General features: G+C 43.9%; 1 protein-coding gene across 1 annotated transcript in view; it reads right to left on the bottom strand.

Annotated features, from left to right (window-relative positions):
• Positions 1–3,037: 3,037 nt before the first annotated feature.
• LOC126157511 (ionotropic receptor 75a-like) overlaps positions 3,038–20,443 on the bottom strand; it is a 52,736-nt gene continuing 35,330 nt past the window's right edge. The window contains exons 5-8 of the mRNA XM_049916415.1: positions 18,630–18,748; positions 13,417–13,694; positions 11,370–11,555; positions 3,038–3,246 (exon numbers count right to left, since the gene is read on the bottom strand). Coding sequence (XP_049772372.1) covers positions 3,114–3,246; positions 11,370–11,555; positions 13,417–13,694; positions 18,630–18,748 — 716 coding nt within the window. The 3' untranslated portion in view covers positions 3,038–3,113. The remainder of the gene's footprint in view (positions 3,247–11,369; positions 11,556–13,416; positions 13,695–18,629; positions 18,749–20,443) is intronic.

Below are 20,443 nucleotides of genomic sequence, written 5' to 3'. Positions count from 1 at the left end.
GAAAGCTTTTGACAGTGATGACTGGAATACTCTCTTTCAAATTCTGAAAGTGGCAGGCATAAAATACAGGGAAAGAAAGACTATTTATAATTTTTACAAAAACCAGATGGCAGTTATAAAAATGGAGGGGCATGGAAGGTAAGCAGTAGTTGAGAAGGGAGTGAGATAGGGTTGTAGCCTATCCTCAATGTTATTCAATCTGTACATTGAGCTAGCATTGAATGAAATGGTATTAGAATCCACCAAAGTAGAACATAATATCAGTAGGAAAATGTCACTATACAGAGATTCCAAACAGGCTCAGTAATCATACACAAATAATATAATCAGTCCACAGAATGTACAGATATAACCAGTGACATTTGGAGGAACACATTAGTTAAGAAAGAAAAGTGAGATTGGGCAAGTAGCTGCTTTATCTTAAATAAGTCAGCTAACAGATGGATGTGATCTGTCAGCTGGAGATACTGTGCTGTTCACTGCATGCAGTGACTCCTCCAGATGTAGGTGTAATGAGGTATGTTAATAGTATGACATCATCCATTAATGTATCCCATTAGATTACAAGAATTGTCAATGCAAGGTAGCTAATGTAACTTTAAGAAGTATCTCACAGTTACTTCTAATCTGTACTGGAGTATTTATTGCTTGGTCTACATTTCTTTAAATTGTTTGTAGAGATGAGATGTACAGAGCAAGATTTAGTGATGATACTACTAATATTGGTAACTGACTTGCTATGTTAGTTTCTTTCATCACAACAAGACATAAACCAACAGAGAACACTTGACTGTTTTGGAATTTTAGACTAGTTATGAGGAGAAGTTTGGTAATAACTAAGGATCCCAAAGATTAGATACTGATGTCACTACTTTATAACATGCTTATCATTAACAGCTTTAATGTCATCACCTGGACAGAGGAAATGATCCATCATTCTGTGTCCTTTTAAGTTGAATAAGATTCTACATATTTGTAGAAAGTTAGTTTGCTTTACTATTCAATGTATAATGTTTACTTAAAATATGTTTCTATTACTAAAAGTATTTTATAACTTAAATTGCTTTTGTGAGTACTGCATTTCATAACACATGAGTACTGTTGTTGTGAACATTATCAGTGGCTACCTCTGAAGGAGTAAGACATTAAAAATATCTTAGTTCAGTGAAATTGTCAATGTGAGTTACTTTGGTGGTCGAGTTCTAATATTATAATATTTACTTACAAGTTATGAAGAGACATACTGCAAAGCACATTGTAAAATAATCAGAGGACCCAAAATAACAGTCATGAAAAACAAGATAAGAAGTGAAAAAAGAATGTGCAAATGAAAGAAAGAGGAAAGACTTTCTAGAGTATATCTGAGACACAATTAAAAAGAGGGTTGCAGTGCACTTACTGTGTTAATGGCTCTTCTGCCACTTGCTGCTAATGGCAATTCAGTTCTGTTGGTTGTATTCAATCAAGTGATAGTACTATACAGTACCTATTGGGAATCTCTGAATCTAATGACTTTTTTTTGGCAGAAAATACAAACTGATTACGTCCATTTTCGATGTGGATAGCATGAGAATAATGATTTTTGACCTGGTTGTTATGGACTGTAAAGATGGTTAGTGACTTTCATATGTCTTATTGCTTATTTCTTTGGATATGATACGATTTTTTGGGATATTGTTTTGCATTACAATTTTGTACTTTGGTTGCTAGTTGGTGAAGCCAACAAATGTGACTGGAGGAAAAGTGGCTGTGATGATGGACTGACATGTAATGTAGCACAATGATAATTTCATGAACTTTGTGGAGTATTTTCAAAATGTCCTGATTTGCAAAGTTAAGGTTACACAGGAACCTAAGAGTACTGTTTAAATGTTATGGAATATTGTGTTTTAGATGACAACATTCCACACAATATATACTATTATGACACCAGTAATTTCATACAATTCGTATCCTTATAATGCCATCAAACACTCTTTCTCACTGGTTTCACCCTCTTGTCTAATGTTCCAATTCATGATTTGTAGTGTTCACTTCCTATTATTCATCATGCAAATAGTTGCCAACTGCACCTCAAAATGCAACAGCCACAGACACCATAGAGGCACATTTACCAATAAGTGAAAACTGTTGTTTTTATGTTTCACTAACACACACTGTGCAAGGTGACATAATAGTGATTCACATTGGGAAGGAATGTGTTTCAAATCACTATCCAAGAAGCAAGATTGAGGTTTTCCAGAGTTGCCCTAAATTGATTCATTTAATGCCAGGATGGTTTCTTCAGAAAAGACACAATCGCTTATCTTCCTTATTCATGTCCTACCCTTGTGTTCCATCTCTAATGATCTCACAATCTATGGAACATTAAAATATATTCCTTCTTTATAATATACACACTTAAATGTTCTAATGTGGCTAACCCCATTATTTATGACCCTGTCGACATCATATTAAAACTTAGAAAGTAAAACATCCACAAAAAAACTTTTGTTAACATTAATGCTACTCGCAGATATGTTTCAATGTTTTTCTGTTGCCTCATCACTTCTGAAATTGAATGTCTGAAAAATATGTGTATTTTTTTGTAGTTTCATTGATCCAATCCAGGAGCAAGAGAAGTTGGCTACTTTAATAAGAATATTGCTCATTCCTTTATCATTCTTCTCTTCATGGAGAAAATGCTATTCCAGTAATTATCTAACTGTTCTTGTAATCTATGGAAACATGTATGATATGTGGTTAAATAAGAATTACATTGATCTAAAAGGGTTTTATTTATTGCACCAAATTGATCCAACCAAGAGGGTGGTGAATTGTTTTACATCACCCTCGCATGGTAAATACAGAAGCAGAAGGAAAATTGAAAGAATAATAAGATATCAAACAACTAGTAACAGTTAAAAGTTGTGGAAGTAAGCAATCACATATCTCCATTAGTGTCAGTTAAGCATTACAAATCATATAATCTTTGCCTATTGGTAAACACACAAAGTGGATTATGTATTCCAGTGCAAAGTGGATTGTGTATTCCAACTGTGTCAAAACCACAGCTACAACTTAATGATAAATCAGATTTGAAAATATCTATGTAAAATAATGACAGAGTTTATTTATTCATTTTCTTTTCTGTAAAGTATTGGCGACTTCATAACAATATGTCTTCCACAAGTTTCTTGTACTGTTGAGCTCCTTTGATCACTGTTTTTGTATACCTCTGTGTTAAATGAATTCTTTGGCCGACACCTGGAAAATGTAAACCAGATCATTGTTGTCAGACTACAGGTATCACCAATATAGGTTTGACCATTTTTACAGTTATACAGTTAACTGACTATAGATACACCAAGAAAACTATATGCTCATGATTCTGTGTATGGTCATGATTTACAAAATAGGATGATGTCTGAATGAATACAAAAACACTATATTAATATGAAATGTATGAAATAGCTGATAACATGTCAAGTACATCAACTCTACAGTTTGGGTGTGTAGTTGTTTGCATCTATTGCATCTACATCTGCTTTCTGTGGATCATTATGAAGTGCATGGCATAGGGTACTTTTTATATATAATCTTTTACAGTTTTGTCCTGTTCCTTTCACTGATGGAGGTGTCAAACACCTTATATTATCTGTGTGATCTCTACAGGACAGACATGTAGCCCCAAAGACGCTACTTGCAGTTTTCTAAACAGGTTGTTTCTTTGAATGCTAACCAATTAAGTTTTTTCAAGATATTTCTTCTTCACTTACCAGTCAGACAAACCTGTGGGCATTCACACTGTATCCTCTGTCTTTGTTCCACGTCCTCTTTTGGTCTGACCTGATTGGATCCCATACAGTTTAGCCATATAAAGTCTGTGCAAGTGTTTCGTATGTAATTTGTTTTGTAGACAAACTTTAAATTTCCATTTTTGTTTAGAGCTTGTGGTGGTATGTAGCACAGTAACACACCTGTAAATTATTTTGATCTGTCTATAGTTTATTGACTGCTGGAGATCAGTAACTCCCATATCCAGAAGTATGAAACTTCAGACGTAACCTCTATCCCATATGGTCCACGTCTTGGCTCCTGTAAGGGTGGGGAAAGGAGTGGTAGGGAGGGTTGCAGGGGACAGGGCTGTTGGTCAACTCTCAGGTTTTGCATACTCCAAGCTTTACTGAAATTCTTTTAACATTTCAGGCTTCCAGCCTATCAGTCACAGAATGCAGATATTCTAATTGGTCATTTTTTTTCTCTTCTATAGACCACGACTCTGGAAAATGTTCCTTCCTGCAAGTATTTCTTGCAAGATCATTTTCAGTTTAAAAGTTGCTGAAAATAAAGAAAACCACTAGAAAGTGCCCAGGCCTTAAGTCAGTTTATGAGCCTCCAAAAACAATGCTTAGCAGGTTTTTGGTAGCTCAGTCACAGAACATGTAGGGGAAACCAACTAACAATTCCTTATTGTGTAAATAAAGCTAAATTTCGCTAGAAACTGGAACATAGAAGAATTTATATTATTGTAATTCATAAAAGGTGGTGGGTAGGGTAACGAACTCATATCTCTATATTTAACGATAATAATGAAAAATAAAAAACCTCATAAATGTTCAACATGTCTCACACTGCCCTAGGTGGTTATCTCAGCTTTTGACAGGTGGTCACATTAACGTGAGAGGATTGTTCATATTGTCTGTATTCATTTCCTCAAACAATTCTGTGTGTCCTATTATTCTGATAAATTTCAGAGATAACATACACTGCCAGAAAAAAATCAGCACATCTGGAAAAATGACGTCGATATTGACCCAATGACGGCATATGCCACCTGGAGGATAGTAGATGTACTGATTGTGGTTCCAGTGTCGTCCACCAACAGACGGCGTAACGGCGTAGCTAAAAGAGCGCCATTTGTGTCTACCCTTTAACAGGAATGCTCACAGCTAGATGGCTCAGAGTGGGGTAGAAATGTGAAGCAAGCAGGCAACCATTTCACCAATATGAATTCATGGTTCCTACAGCAAAGTGAGCGAGATTTAAAGGGGTCAAATTATGGCCTTGTGAGTAGTTGGATGGTCTTTCACAAGTTGGCCGTGCTGCATCAGTTGTGCAACGATGCTGGTATCAGTGGTCACGTGAACATTCTGACACCTGTAGACGAGGTTCTGGATGTCCACACTGCACAGACACACGCCACAATTGTCGTTTTGTAAGGGCAGCAGTGGCAAATCGTACAGCTACCACAGCACAGGTAAGAGGGTTTGTGAGACCAGACATGTCGACATGAACTGTTATGAACCAGTTGTTAGCAGTGGGGCTGTGGGTATGAACACCATCAGCCCATCTTCCACTCACATCAACTCACTCATATAACACATCTCTTTTTCCAACTAACTGCTTAGTGCACGGTACCAATACTAGGAACAAGAACAATATACATAAAGATTTAAAATCACTTATTCTTATCCAAAAAGGAATCCAGTATTCAGCAACACATATTTTCAATAAGTTACCAACAACTATTAAGAGTTTAGTTTCAGATAAGGCACAATTTAAACATAATTTAAAAGAATTTTTGGTGGCCAACTCCTTCTATTCCAACAATGAGTTTCTCAACAAGTGCAGTAGACCATTTTAATGAAAATTTATTAATCTTTAATTTTTACCATACTTGGTTGTAATAGCCAAGAAACTAGCAAATGTCTGAATGATGGATTTAGTGAAAGCAGATGTAAGTATTAAACCTGTAAATATTAGAAGTTTAAATTTAATTCATGTACATAATGTTACTGGTTATTGACTGAGGATCATTAAAATTAATGAAACTCAAGTTTTTCTAATTACATTTTTGTAATGTGTTTATCTGACATGTTCCACACCCAGGAGGATTCCCTCTTTTATCGGTCTATGGAATGAATAATTAATCTAATCTAATCTAACATCACAGCATCGCCATACATGGCCCGATTGGTGCCATCAGAGGATCGCTTAGAAGATGAAATGGCGTCCGTGGTCTTCAGCAATGAAAGAAGATTATGCTTGCTTGCAAGTGATTGTCTTTTACACATACGACATAGACATGGTGAATGCTGTCTCATAGAGTGCATTCCTCCAAGACACACTGGCACACTGGCCCCATCTCAGGCCTTATGGTCTGGAGAGCTAAAACCTACACTTTTGGTGTGTCTGGAGGGGACGCTAACAAAACACGCAGTACATGCAGAATGTTGTTTGACACGTTCATTTGTCGTCCACGCCACAGGAAGGTGATGAGTTGTTACAACAGGATAATGCTCACCCACACACTGCCCATAGTACTCAACGTGCTCTGCAAGACGTTACCAATGTCCCTGGCCAGTGTGACCTCTGGACTTGTCTCTCCCCCCTTCTTGCAGCGGTGTACCGTAGGTCTCTAGAAGAGCGTAGCGTTCCAAAGGATTGGAAAAGGGCACAGGTCATCCCCATTTTCAAGATGGGACGTCGAGCAGATGTGCAAAACTATAGACCTATATCTCTAACGTCGATCAGTTGTAGAATTTTGGAACACGTATTGTGTTCGAGTATAATGACTTTTCTGGAGACTAGAAATCTACTCTGTAGGAATCAGCATGGATTTCGAAAAAGACGGTCATGTGAAACCCAGCTCGCGCTATTCGTCCACGAGACTCAGAGGGCCATAGACATGGGTTCACAGGTAGATGCCGTGTTTCTTGACTTCCGCATGGCATTCGATACAGTTCCCCACAGTCGTTTAATGAACAAAGTAAGAGCATATGGACTATCAGACCAATTGTGTGATTGGATTGAAGAGTTCCTAGATAACAGGACGCAGCATGTCATTCTCAATGTAGAGAAGTCTTCCGAAGTAAGAGTGATTTCAGGTGTGCCGCAGGGGAGTGTCATAGGACCGTTGCTATTCACAATATACACTCCTGGAAATTGAAATAAGAACACCGTGAATTCATTGTCCCAGGAAGGGGAAACTTTATTGACACATTCCTGGGGTCAGATACATGACATGATCACACTGACAGAACCACAGGCACATAGACACAGGCAACAGAGCACGCACAATGTCGGCACTAGTACAGTGTATATCCACCTTTCGCAGCAATGCAGGCTGCTATTCTCCCATGGAGACGATCGTAGAGATGCTGGATATAGTCCTATGGAACGGCTTGCCATGCCATTTCCACCTGGCGCCTCAGTTGGACCAGCGTTCGTGCTGGACGTGCAGACCGCGTGAGACGACGCTTCATCCAGTCCCAAACATGCTCAATGGGGGACAGATCCGGAGATCTTGCTGGCCATGGTAGTTGACTTGCACCTTCTAGAGCACGTTGGGTGGCACGGGATACATGCGGACGTGCATTGTCCTGTTGGAACAGCAAGTTCCCTTGCCGGTCTAGGAATGGTAGAACGATGGGTTCGATGACGGTTTGGATGTACCGTGCACTATTCAGTGTCCCCTCGACGATGACCAGTGGTGTACGGTCAGTGTAGGAGATCGCTCCCCACACCATGATGCCGGGTGTTGGCCCTGTGTGCCTCGGTCGTATGCAGTCCTGATTGTGGCGCTCACCTGCACGGCGCCAAACACGCATACGACCATCATTGGCACCAAGGCAGAAGCGACTCTCATCGCTGAAGACGACACGTCTCCATTCGTCCCTCCATTCACGCCTGTCGCGACACCACTGGAGGCGGGCTGCACGATGTTGGGGCGTGAGTGGAAGACGGCCTAACGGTGTGCGGGACCGTAGCCCAGCTTCATGGAGACGGTTGCGAATGGTCCTCGCCGATACCCCAGGAGCAACAGTGTCCCTAATTTGCTGGGAAGTGGCGGTGCGGTCCCCTACGGCACTGCGTAGGATCCTACGGTCTTGGTGTGCATCCGTGCGTCGCTGCGGTCCGGTCCCAGGTCGACGGGCACGTGCACCTTCCGCCGACCACTGGCGACAACATCGATGTACTGTGGAGACCTCACGCCCCACGTGTTGAGCAATTCGGCGGTACGTCCACCCGGCCTCCCGCATGCCCACTATACGCCCTCGCTCAAAGTCCGTCAACTGCACATACGGTTCACGTCCACGCTGTCGCGGCATGCTACCAGTGTTAAAGACTGCGATGGAGCTCCGTATGCCACGGCAAACTGGCTGACACTGATGGCGGCGGTGCACAAATGCTGCACAGCTAGCGCCATTCGACGGCCAACACCGCGGTTCCTGGTGTGTCCGCTGTGCCGTGCGTGTGATCATTGCTTGTACAGCCCTCTCGCAGTGTCCGGAGCAAGTATGGTGGGTCTGACACACCGGTGTCAATGTGTTCTTTTTTCCATTTCCAGGAGTGTACATAAATGACCTGGTGGATGACATCGGAAGTTCACTGAGTCTTTTTGCAGATGATGCTGTGGTGTATCGAGAGGTTGTAACAACGGAAAATTGTACTGAAATGCAGGAGGATCTGCAGCGAATTGACGCATGGTGCAGGGAATGGCAATTGAACCTCAATGTAGACAAGTGTAAAGTGCTGCGAATACACAGAAATATAGATCCTTTATCATTTAGCTACAAAATAGCAGGTCAGCAACTGGAAGCAGTTAATACCATAAATTATCTGTGAGTACGCATTAGGAGTGATTTAAAATGGAATGATCATATAATGTTGATCGTCGGTAAAGCGGATGCCAGACAGATTCATTGGAAGAATCCTAAGGAAATGCAATCCGAAAACAAAGGAAGTAGGTTACAGTACGCTTGTTCGCCCACTGCTTGAATACTGCTCAGTAGTGTGGGATCCGTACCAGATAGTGTTGATAGAAGATATAGAGAAGATCCAACGGAGAGCAGCGCGCTTCGTTACAGGATCATTTAGTAATCGCGAAAGCGTTACGGAGATGATAGATAAACTCCAGTGGAAGAGTCTGCAGGAGAGACGCTCAGTAGCTCGGTACGGCCTTTTATGAAAGTTTCGAGAACATACCTTCACCGAAGAGTCAAGCAGTATGTTGCTCCCTCCTACGTATATCTCGCGAAGAGACCATGAGGATAAAATCAGAGAGATTAGAGCCCACACAGAGGCATACTGACAATCCTTCTTTCCACCAACAATACGAGACTGGAATAGAAGGGAGAACCGATAGAGGTACTCAAGGTACCCCCCGCCACACACCGTCAGGTGGCTTGCGGAGTATGGATGTAGATGTAGATGTAGATGTTTTGAATATAATTGGACCAGGAGCAACGTCAACCTTCAACTCCTGCGGAACTATGTCAACAGGTCGAGCATGCATGGCCTTATCCCAGGACAGTTATTTTCCTGGATGGCAGAGTCAGAGCCTGCATTGCTGCCCATAGAGGCTACACCATGTATTGATATGGGTGTTTCAGCATGGGTGAGTATGTAGCACTTCAAAACTACTTGTGCTATTGACCTGTAAATGTGATCATTTTATGTAATCTATATGCTCTGTGCAACAGCAAATCTTGAGTGAATTGGAAACCTCTACACGGGAGTACTAATTTTTTTCTGGCAGTGTATTTTAAAAGTTTCTTTAAGATTATAAATATCTTTTTTCGTAAATTTGAAATAGAGTGAACGATTTGAAGGGAACTGAATTATACTGCTGTAGTTGGAGTTACCAGTAACATGGTAAGCAGTAAGGGCTAGATTTCCATCAAGTGTACTACATTCTTTGATACATAAGAAATTTGCGTTTTAGCACATACGCACAAAGTATGTTGGAGTAACTGCATGTATATTCTGTGTACAAGGAAATATCATGGAGCAGATTTCTCCTTCAGACTGTGCATTTGAACGTTCATTGTGGGTGTGCGTGAGAGAGAGAATATCGCGTTATCCCTGTGCAATGAGAAACGTCCACCAACACGGCAGGATTTGACAGGAGTGGAATTGCGACATATGGAGAGTGCACTTTATCATTCTGCAATATTGCTGAGCATCGCATGATGGTCATACGAATATGAAGTCAGTGTGTTCAGCAGGGCCACTCTCAATGCCATGCCAGACCTCAACGGCCCCATGTGATTAGTGTCGATAGTGGACAGACGTTACAGTTTGCTAGGCAGTGGAGAATCATACAGCCAGGCCAAATACCTTGAGCCTGAGAATAGGCTTGTTTGCAGCGAGAAATGTATCACGACACAGAGTGTTACAAAGTGGAGAGCACCGCAGAAAGTTACCACGGCGACAATTTTAGCGGCTTCACTGAATGTATCAGCACTGAGACGCATACCAACACTATACAGCCAACAACAACAGTGGACACAGGAGTGCATGGTTCTGAGTACAACATCAGGGCAGATGTATCCGTGAGTGGAGGCTCCGAGGAGATCGTACATTACCAGTCTGCGTTCATCATCGTCATAAAGGCCCAGTGCCTGGTGCGGTGGTGCAGGGTGCCATTGGGTATATGGAACGACCGCCTCTCGTTTGCAGAGTCGCTAATTTGGACAGCAGACGTTACATTCCTGACATGTTGGCAGTGGTGGCTGTGCCCTATCCTTAAGATCTTCCTGATGTTATCTTTACCTCTGCTGTCCTGAACTACCTCAAAACAGAGAGTGTTCGACTCTTATCGTGGGCAACAAGATCTGCAGATCTCTCACCTATTATAAACATGTGGTCACGGTTTATGCGAGGCAGGCTCGAAACACTCGTTAGCCACTTTGATGAATTCCGGCAAAGAGTTGAAGCTACGTGGAATATCGTACATGTCCGTATTTGTCACTCAAGAGCACTACTCGATGACCAGCCGGCTGAGAACTGTCATTGCTCCAAGAATTGGCAGCTCCTCACTTATAAATATAACAATGTATTTTTTCCTGCTGTATTGTATTTAGCACTCCGTCTTCAGGCCACGAGTGGCCTACCGGGACCATCCGACCGCCGTGTCATCCTCAAGGAGGATGCGGATAGGAGGGGCGTGGGGTCAGCACACCGCTCTCCCAGTCGTTATGATGGTATTCTTGACCGAAGCCGCTACTATTCGGTCGAGTAGCTCCTGAATTGGCATCACGATGCTGAGTGCACCGCGAAAAATGGCAACAGCGCATGGCGGCTGGATGGTCACCCATCCAAGTTCCGGCCACGCTCAACAGCGCTTAACTTCGGTGATCTCACGGGAACCGGTGTATCCACAGCGGCAAGGCCGTTGCCTCGCTGTATTGTATTCTCTCAGTAACTAAAATTTCGTTATTTGTTATGTGTCGTAATTTTAATGGCCAGCAGATTATATAAATGGTAATGACCAAATATCGGTAATTATACTGCAGCAAAGTTAAACACAAGAGCTTGGGCATTTGTAGATCCTCCGCCCTGCCCACTATTCCCTGTGTGATGGAGACGGAACAATAACTGACCAGGCCCTCTCCAGCAGCAGCACCACGGCGGCGAGCAGCAGCGCGGCGACCAGCAGGAGGAAGACGGGAGACACGGCGGCCAGGTCGACGCTGACGTAGTCGCTGTCCGACAGGCAGGCGGGCGGCTCCAGGCGCCACGTCTTGTGCGCGTGCGCCATGAAGCCGCGCTCCCACAGCATGCGCACCCTGCCAGCAACAGGGAGTCACAGATGATATTTATGCATTTACTCACCAACTGTTGCCAACCTTCAATAACAAAATATCGTCAGCTGGGATTTTTTGCGACCTGTCCAAGATGTGCACCGTGACACTTACATACAGTAGATGAACTCAAGAGTTGTGGAATTCATGGTTCTACAAGAGGGACTCAATAGTAATGCAACATACTTTTTCGGTTGAAAAAAGCGGAATTTGTTGTGGGACATCGTCGAATATTCCCGTTTCAACCCATATGGTTTGACGAAGTTCCGAAAAATGGTGGTGCTATATGTAGACTTGAAAATGGCGTCTGTAACGGAGATGCGTTCCGAACAGAGGGTTGTGATTGATTTTCTTTTGGTGGGAAGCCAGAGTCTGACAGATATTCATAGGATCTTACAGAATGACAGTGAACAAAAGCACGGCGATTCGTTGGGGTAGGCATCTATTATTGCAATTAAGTTGCACAAATCTGTTCCATCTCCCGCGTGCTGGCCAGCCGTACGAAGCTGTGACTCCTGAAATGTTGGGGCAGATGGACACCCTCATTCGAGGCGATTGACGGATCACAATCAAGCACCACACTGCTCAGCTGGACGTGTCTGTTGGCGGTGCTAACAAACTTCTCCACCAGTTGGGGTACTCAAAGGTGTGTGCCCACAGGATTTCTCGCTGCCCAGCAAAAGACTTCCACGTATTTTGCGAAATGATGTACTCTATGGGAAGCAGTATGTGGAGAACGTGGAGGTTATTGATGCAACAAGACGTTCACTCCAACGTTGACCAGTAGAGCTGTGCCGTGTGAGCATACAGGGTCCCCCAGTAAGGTAGTGTAAAGCCGCAACACTGAATGGAGATTATGTCGAAAAATAGGGGTTTGTAGCCAAAAAAGTGGCGAACTATATTGTATACTAAATCCTGAATAAAAGCAACCTGCTATCAGAAAAAAGTGTTGCGTTACTTATTGAACACCCTCGTGCAAGCAACAGGTTTACTCATACTGAAGAAAATTAGGGCAAAACCTTGCGCAGAAAAATTTTACAGTTCATAAATGAACAGCGTAAACTCGTGGATGATCTACAGGATTCATTTCTTCAGTTAACCTGTTATCCACTTACAATGCTGGGACTATTCTCTGATGATGGCCATGCAAGCAGAACCGATTAAATGAATAAATTAATTCCGTGGAAAGTCAACAGCCAGCCGGGGTGGCCGAGCGGTTCTAGGCGCTACAGTCTGCCTCGGGCATGTATGTGTGTAGTGTCCTTAGGGTAGTTAGGTTTAAGTAGTTCTAAGTTCTAGGGGACTGATGACGTCAGAAGTTAAGTCCCATAGTGCTCAGAACCATTTGAACCATTTTTTTTTAACGTCAACATTTTTATTATTTTAGTTCATAAATGTGAACTTGTTCCAGCAAGCAAAAATTGAAAATTTGTGATAAGGTCTTGTGGGACCAAACTGCTGAGGTCATCGGTTCCTAAGCCTACACACTACTTAATCTAACTTAAACTAACTTACGCTGTGGACAACACACACATCCATGCACGAGGGAGGATTCGAACCTCCGACGGGGGGAGCCGCACGGACCGTGGCTAGGCTCCCTAGACCGCGCGGCTACCCCTCGCGGCGTTCCAGCAAGCACTGATAGTAGAATCAATTAACATAATTAAGAATGATTGAAGGAGAGAAAATGTTAGTGATTGAGAAGAAATAAGGAAGAGTTCCACAGGCTTCACTTTTGAGTCCATTACTTTATTTAATTTTTTGTGTCTGGCAACATTCGTGTAGAGTCGATGCCTGATGGAAAGTGAAGAAAGAATGCGGAAGTAATACAGAGTAAAGAGCATACGCTGCAGTGATGGTCTCCTTGAGTGGTGAATTCTTCTGCACTGCTGTGAAAGTCCTCGTGGGCGTCAGGAAGTTGATTGTCTCCAGCGCGCACTTGGCCTGCTCGTCGAAGATGCGGTCGATGAGAGGGTACATTCGAGACTCGTCCGCATGGTACGCGAACAACTCCGTCGCCATCTTGCGCACGCCGACCTCTGGAGAAAAGTAGTTGGGCCTGGAGGCGCCGCGGGAGAACAGACGAGAGGCACACAGCGCGCGGTCCACCGGGTCGTCGCTCGTCTGTAGGGACAGGAGAGACCGTACATAGAGACACAAGGAGAGCTGTCTGCGGTTCTAGATGGTCAGAGAATAAAACTAAGAAGTACAGTTAACATGAAATATGTGGTGTCACCGCCAGACACCACACTTGCTAGGTGGTAGCCTTTAAATCGGCAGCGGTCCGCTAGTATACGTCGGACCCGCGTGTCGCCACTGTCAGTGATTGCAGACCGAGCGCCGCCACACGGCAGGTCTAGTGAGACGTCCTAGCACTCGTCCCAGTTGTACAGCCGACTTTGCTAGCGAAGCTACACTGACAAATACGCTCTCATTTGCCGAGACGATAGTTAGCATAGCCTTCAGCTACGTCATTTGCTACGACCTAGCAAGGCGCCATTACCAGTTAATATTGAGATTGTAAAACCTGTACCGTCAAGAGCGATGTACACCCATTATGGATTAAAGTTAAGTATTCCAGCCACTACGTTCTTTTCTTACTAGACTCAACTACTTTACATTGTTCCAGACCTCACGCCAGTCTGTGTGAGCTTAAACGCGTGCATTTCGGCCTCCTCTCGCAACACGGTGTTGGCTCTTCTGCCAACACACCAAAATAAACACAAACCAATAACCCTAATAAAGCAAGTCTGTTCCTGTGTATTCACCGGAGGACATTTTTTAAATCTAAATTGTTTGCTGGGTTTCATTCAGTACTTTGTTGGTCCACTACGGGTATTATAAGTTGCTGGGATACTACACGGCAAGCTGTCCACAAGGTCAAAGCGTTGCTCCTTAAATCTGCTCCACTCCTCAAAAATGGCTCTAAGTACTATGGGACGTAACATCTGAGGTCATCAGTCCCCTAGAACTTACAACTACTTAAAACTAACTAACCTAAGGACATCATACACAGCCATGCCCGAGGCAGGATTCCAACCTGCGACCGTAGCAGCAGCGCGGTTACGGACTGAAGTGCATAGAACCACTCGGCCACAGCGGCCGGCGCTCCACTCTTCGACGGCAGCATTTCTGAAGTCTTTCAGCGTACGAACAGGGCTCTTACGACAACACATTGTAAGTCTGAACTGGTTTCAAACAGCTGAATTGTATATATGTTATCAGATCGCTCTGGGCTTTCCTCGCAATTGGTTCCCTCATACCCAAGCACCAGGCAAGCACTTGTTAGAATTTTAGATTCGTGTGGGTTTGACTTTCTTGTTTATCTTGTTACGATTCACCTCATGTATCATGACCCACATTAAGTTTCGTGCTTTTGTTCGCTGTGAATCACATGCTAGTTGTGACGACCCAGGCTTTACTAGGAAATGGTGAATTTTGTCTTTGGTTATCCTGTGAATGAATCTCTCTTTGCGTGCACATGAACCTCCATGTTGTCTTCCTTAGTCAAATCAATCCCATCTGAATAATGATTATTAATACAATAACAAACAGTTCCCTCTTATGGAGTCACAGTGTTAAATGTTTTCTGAAGTTGTGGGGTACGCTCTAGCTTGTAAATAAATGGCAATTTGGAATCAACTTACTTCGTTAAACTTTTCCCCAATGTGCATAACAACCGACATACTTCCTTTGTGTTCACTAAGCTCATTTACCCTGTAGTAGACACTAGGGAGCGTCTAGTAAAGTTTATTGCCTGATCGGTTGATCTGAACTTCAGTTGTTAAATTTACGTTGTTTCAGATGCCTTGGCATCCACTGAAAGTTAGAGAATGATAATCTTGTGGCTATGGGTACGTTCATATTATAGGACAAAAGTTAGTCCCACCGAAACACCAGTTTCCAATATTTAGACATTTTCTGAATTTGCGTCTAACCTTAGTGGCTGAATGTTCGAATGACACACACTGAAGAGCCAAAGAAACTGGTACTCCTGCCTAATATCGTGTAGGGTCCTCGCGAGCACGCGGAAGTGCCGCAACACGATGTCGCATGGACTCGACTAATGTCTGAAGTAGTGCTGGAGGGAACTGACGGCATGAATCCTGCGCGGCCGTCTATAAATCCGTAAGAGTACGAGGGCGTGGAGATCTCTTTTCAACAGCAAGGCATCCCAGATATTCTCAATGATGTGCGTGTCTGGAGAGTTTGGCGACCATCGGAAATGTTTAAACTCAGAAGAGTCTTCCTTGAGCCACTCAGTAGCGATTATGGACTTGTGGGGGGTCGCATTGTCCTGCTGCCTGCTGAAATTTCCCGAAGTCTGTCGGAATGCACAGTGGACATTAATGGGTGCAAGTGATCAGATAGGTTGCTTACGTACGTGTCATCTGTCAGAGTCGTATCCAGACGAACCATAGGTCCCACACCACTCCAATTGCACACTCCCGACACCATTACCGAGCCTCCACCAGCTTGATCAGTCCTCTGCTGACATGCAGGGTCCATGGATTCATGAGGTCGTCTCCATACCCGTACACGTCCATCCGCTCGATACAATTTGAGACGAGACTCGTTCGACCAGGTAATATGTTTTCAGTCATCAACAGTCCAATGTCGGTGTTATGGGCCCAGGCGAGGCGTAAAGCTTTGTGTCGTGTAGTCATCAAGGGTACACGAGCGGGCCTTCGGCTCCGAAAGCCCAAATTGATGATGTTCCGTTGAATGGTTCGCACGCTGACACTTCTGGATGGCCCAGCACTGAAATCTGCAGCCATGTGCGTAAGGGTTGCACTTCTGTCACGTTGAACGACTCTGTTCAATCTTCGTTGGTCCTGTTCTTTCAAGTTCTTTTCCTGGCCGCAGCGATCTCTGAAATTTGATGTTTTACTGGAGTCCTGATATTCACGGCGAATACACTCTTGAAATGGTCGTGCGGGAAAATTCGCACTTCATCGCTATCTCGGAGATGCTGTGTCTCATCTCTCGTGCGCTGACTATAACACCACGTTCAAACTTACTTAAATCTTGACAACCTGCCATTGCAGCAGCAGTAACCGATCTAACAACTGCACCAGACACTTGTCGTCTTATGTAGACGTTGCTGACCGCAGCGCCTATTCTTCCTGTTTACATATCTCTCTATTTGAATACGCATGTCTATACTAGTTTCTTGGCGCTTCAGTGTATATAACAATGGAAGTTCCTATACTGTGAACTGTTCTTGATACATAGTCGTGATGCAGGCACAGAGTTGTGGAATGACTATTTCAGGAATGTTGAGAGAGTAAACAGTGTGCGCAGAAGCCACATTGTTCTGTTCACGATTGGATACACAGTTTGCTATACCGAGTTCCACTGAGAAGGCAGATTTACTTTCACCTCCATTACACGTTTGCCTGTACGTTAGTTATTTCCTGATGACAGGGACTGAGAAAGAGGCTTACTATAAAAAAGTCTAACTATACTACAAGTCATGAGGCTGGTGTAAACGATGCATATACAGTGTGTAACTGGTAAAGTGCAGCTATTATTATTCGTGGTACCTTAATAGGTACACACATATGAATGTTGGTTGTTTTTTCTCTGCATCGAACAGTCTTCCCACAAACAGGTGACAAACTTTACGACCTGAAGCATTCTGTACAATCGCACTGCACCACTAAGTGGACTTTACATGTAGAATAGAGTAACGGTTTTGCGTCCATGCATCCAAGCTTCGACACCTGACCTGTTTCCCATGGGAAAATAAGCATTAACGCCTTGCTATCGCCACATGCGTCTGGAGGTACTAACCAACCTAAAAACATACGATTTGTAATAGATATAATTATTAAACTGTAAATGACGTAAATACTGAAGTAGTGTCGTTCAGTACACCGTCCTCAGTCACAGATATAAATATCTACATCTACATCTATCTACATCCATACTACGCAAGCCACCTGACGGTGTGTGGCGGAGGGTACTTTGAGTACCTCTATCGGTTCTCCCTTCTATTCCAGTCTCGTATTGTTCGTGGAAAGAAAGGTTGTCGGTATGCCTCTGTGTGGGCTCTAATATCTCTGATTTTATCCTCATGGTCTCTTCGCGAGATATACGTAGGAGGGAGCAATATACTGCTTGACTCCTCGGTGAAGGTATGTTCTCGAAACTTCAACAAAAGGCCGTACCGAGCTACTGAGCGTCTCTCCTGCAGACTCTTCCACTGGAGTTTATCTATCATCTGCGTAACGCTTTGGCGATTACTAAATGATCCTGTAACGAAGCGCGCTGCTCTCCGTTGGATCTTCTCAATCTCTTCTATCAACCCTATCTGCACTTACACCGGTTACAAACTCTACACTCAGCTGCTAGAGACTGTGGTGTCTGCATCTGTCTCTGTAGTTACAACTAAAAAGCGAAACACATCAGAGACGGACAAGAGGATGGAAGTCGCAAATACGTTATTATTACTCTCGAAAAATATTTCAAAATTAATAGCTCCTTAAGCAAATTCTTCAAGCTACTTTGCAGGTTCACTGTCAAACAATAGAAAGGCATGAATACCAGCTGACCTGTACAAATTCACTACCGCGAGAATGTAATTTCAGATGAGGCAGCAACACAAAATAAAAAACACACATTTTTAGGCTTAACATGGAAAAATAACAATGAACTGCGTATAACATTTTTACAGAAATAAATAAAAAAGAAATACATTGTGTTCAGAGTTCAAAAACCCGCATTTAATTCGCAAACACTGGAGAAACGTCAGCAGAATCTTCCAAGCTCAGCAAGATGGGTAACATTCCAATTAAGTTTCATTTTATAAATGCCAATGAGTATTTCTCCATTTAAAGCATGAGATTTCTAATATAAATAAACAGTCTAGTGCATGTCGATTGCAATTTTGGCTCTTTATTACGATTTCTTTGTGTAATAACAACACATCAATAGCACATTCCATTTCAGAAGCGTCTGGAGTGCAAGTTCTACATGATTCATTATGTCTACTAGCCAACTATGCTGTAGTTCCTTACTTGTACGGCATGACAAAGTGATCTACTGGATGCGAACCTCGAAGTAGCCGTGCACGTAGCTGACGTTCTCGGAGCCGAAGGCGAGCGGGCTGTGCACGAGGTCTCGCTTGCTCCTGATGGTCCTGGGCGGCGGCAGCAGCAGCGACGTCACGATGGCTGCCGAGTAGTGAGTGTCCAGCAGCGCCGCGCACCACAGGCTCGCCAGCAGCAGCACGCGCCAGCCCAGCAGGCCGCAGCTGTGTGATACCCCTGAGGGAGCACATTTCCAAATACTGACCGTGACGTAGAGTGCGGAAGCTGTAAGGTTGAAAGGTTGTCTGATGGCGAGGTGAAACTCGTCCCCTGATCAGAGTTAAACCTATGTATCAATTCTGTGACGGCACACACCACCCCCAAGAACTGTCACTCTCCCTATTTTACTCAAGGATATCTGAATGCAAAAGAATTACTTGAATCTGTTTCTAATGACAATTCATGGGTTGACCACTCTACATAATTTACAACATACCGAATAGTCTCCGAAAAAAAAAGGGCCGGCCTTTGTGGCCGAGCGATTCTAGGCGCTTCAGTCCGGAACCGCGCTGCTGCTACGGTCGCAGGCTCGAATCCTGCGTCGGGCATGGATGTGTGTGATGTCCTTAGATTAGTTAGGTTTAAGTAGTTCTGTTGTATTGTATTGTATGCTAACCGGGGGCCTAGAAATGACGGAGAGGCTCCGTCCTCGCCGCAGCCGCAGTTGTCCAGACCCCCACGACGGCTACCGCAGTCCACTTCATCCCTCCGCCGCCCCACACCGAACCCAGGGTTATTGTGCAGTTCGGGCCCCAATGGACCCCCCCCCCCCCCCCCCCCCCCGCCCCGCCGAGGAACATCTCCCATCAGACGAGAGTAACCCCTATGTTTGCGTGGTAGAGTAATGGTGGTGTACGCCGACATAGTGTAGCTGAGGCGGAATGAGGGCAACCAACCCACATTCGCCGTGGCAGATGGTAAAACCGCCTAAAAACCATCCACAGACTGGCAGGCTCTCTGGACCTCGACACAAGTACGCCTGGCGGATTCGTGCCGGGGAACAGGCGCTCCTTCCCGCCCGGAAAGCCGTGCGTTAGACCGCACGGCCAACCGGGAAAGTTAAGAATTTCTGAGTCTAGGGGCCTGATGACCTCAGATGTTAAGTCCCATAGTGCTTAGAGACATTTGAACCAAAAAAATGTGATTAAATGCAGGCTATTCTAATGATGTTCTATAATTACTGAAATGAGAGTGGGATCTATTATCACAATGAGGTTTATTAATTTAAAGAACAAATAAATCCAATCTTCAAATTTTACGGTAATACGTGGCTATTCAATTACATGACAAGTAGAACAACTTTCCATGAATAATTTGTTGGCAAAGTTGAAATGGATGTCTATCAAATTATTGTAGTTCCCTTTATTCTATTGTGAGTGGGCTGACTGCTAGTTCACTAACTTGGATAACGGTGATCAAGTAACAGAACTCATCTGTAGCATCCCACATGTAAAGTAGATCCGCTATGAGCACACTACGGTGAGGCGCGGTGCTTGGACGTCAAAAATAACTGATCGAGTCCCAACTTTGCCGGAACTGCCAAATACTTCACAAAACTCCGTGGTCATTTTGTGAGGAGTCAGCTTTCAGCGATGGGCTGCCCTGCAGTTTGCAATCAGGACTGGTGACCTCCATGATGAGCTGCACCCCTAGACAATATTCTGGTAAGTTGCGATGCTGGAAACAAGTTATGCTGACTGGCGGTCCAGATCAGCACTGCCGCGCGTGGTGGCCGTGCGGTCTGGGGCGCCATGTCACGGATTGCGCGGCCCCTCCCGC

The sequence above is a fragment of the Schistocerca cancellata genome, chromosome 1 (assembly GCF_023864275.1).
Source record: "Schistocerca cancellata isolate TAMUIC-IGC-003103 chromosome 1, iqSchCanc2.1, whole genome shotgun sequence".
Lineage (NCBI taxonomy): Eukaryota > Metazoa > Arthropoda > Insecta > Orthoptera > Acrididae > Schistocerca > Schistocerca cancellata.
This window is presented reverse-complemented; position numbering and strand designations above follow the sequence as displayed.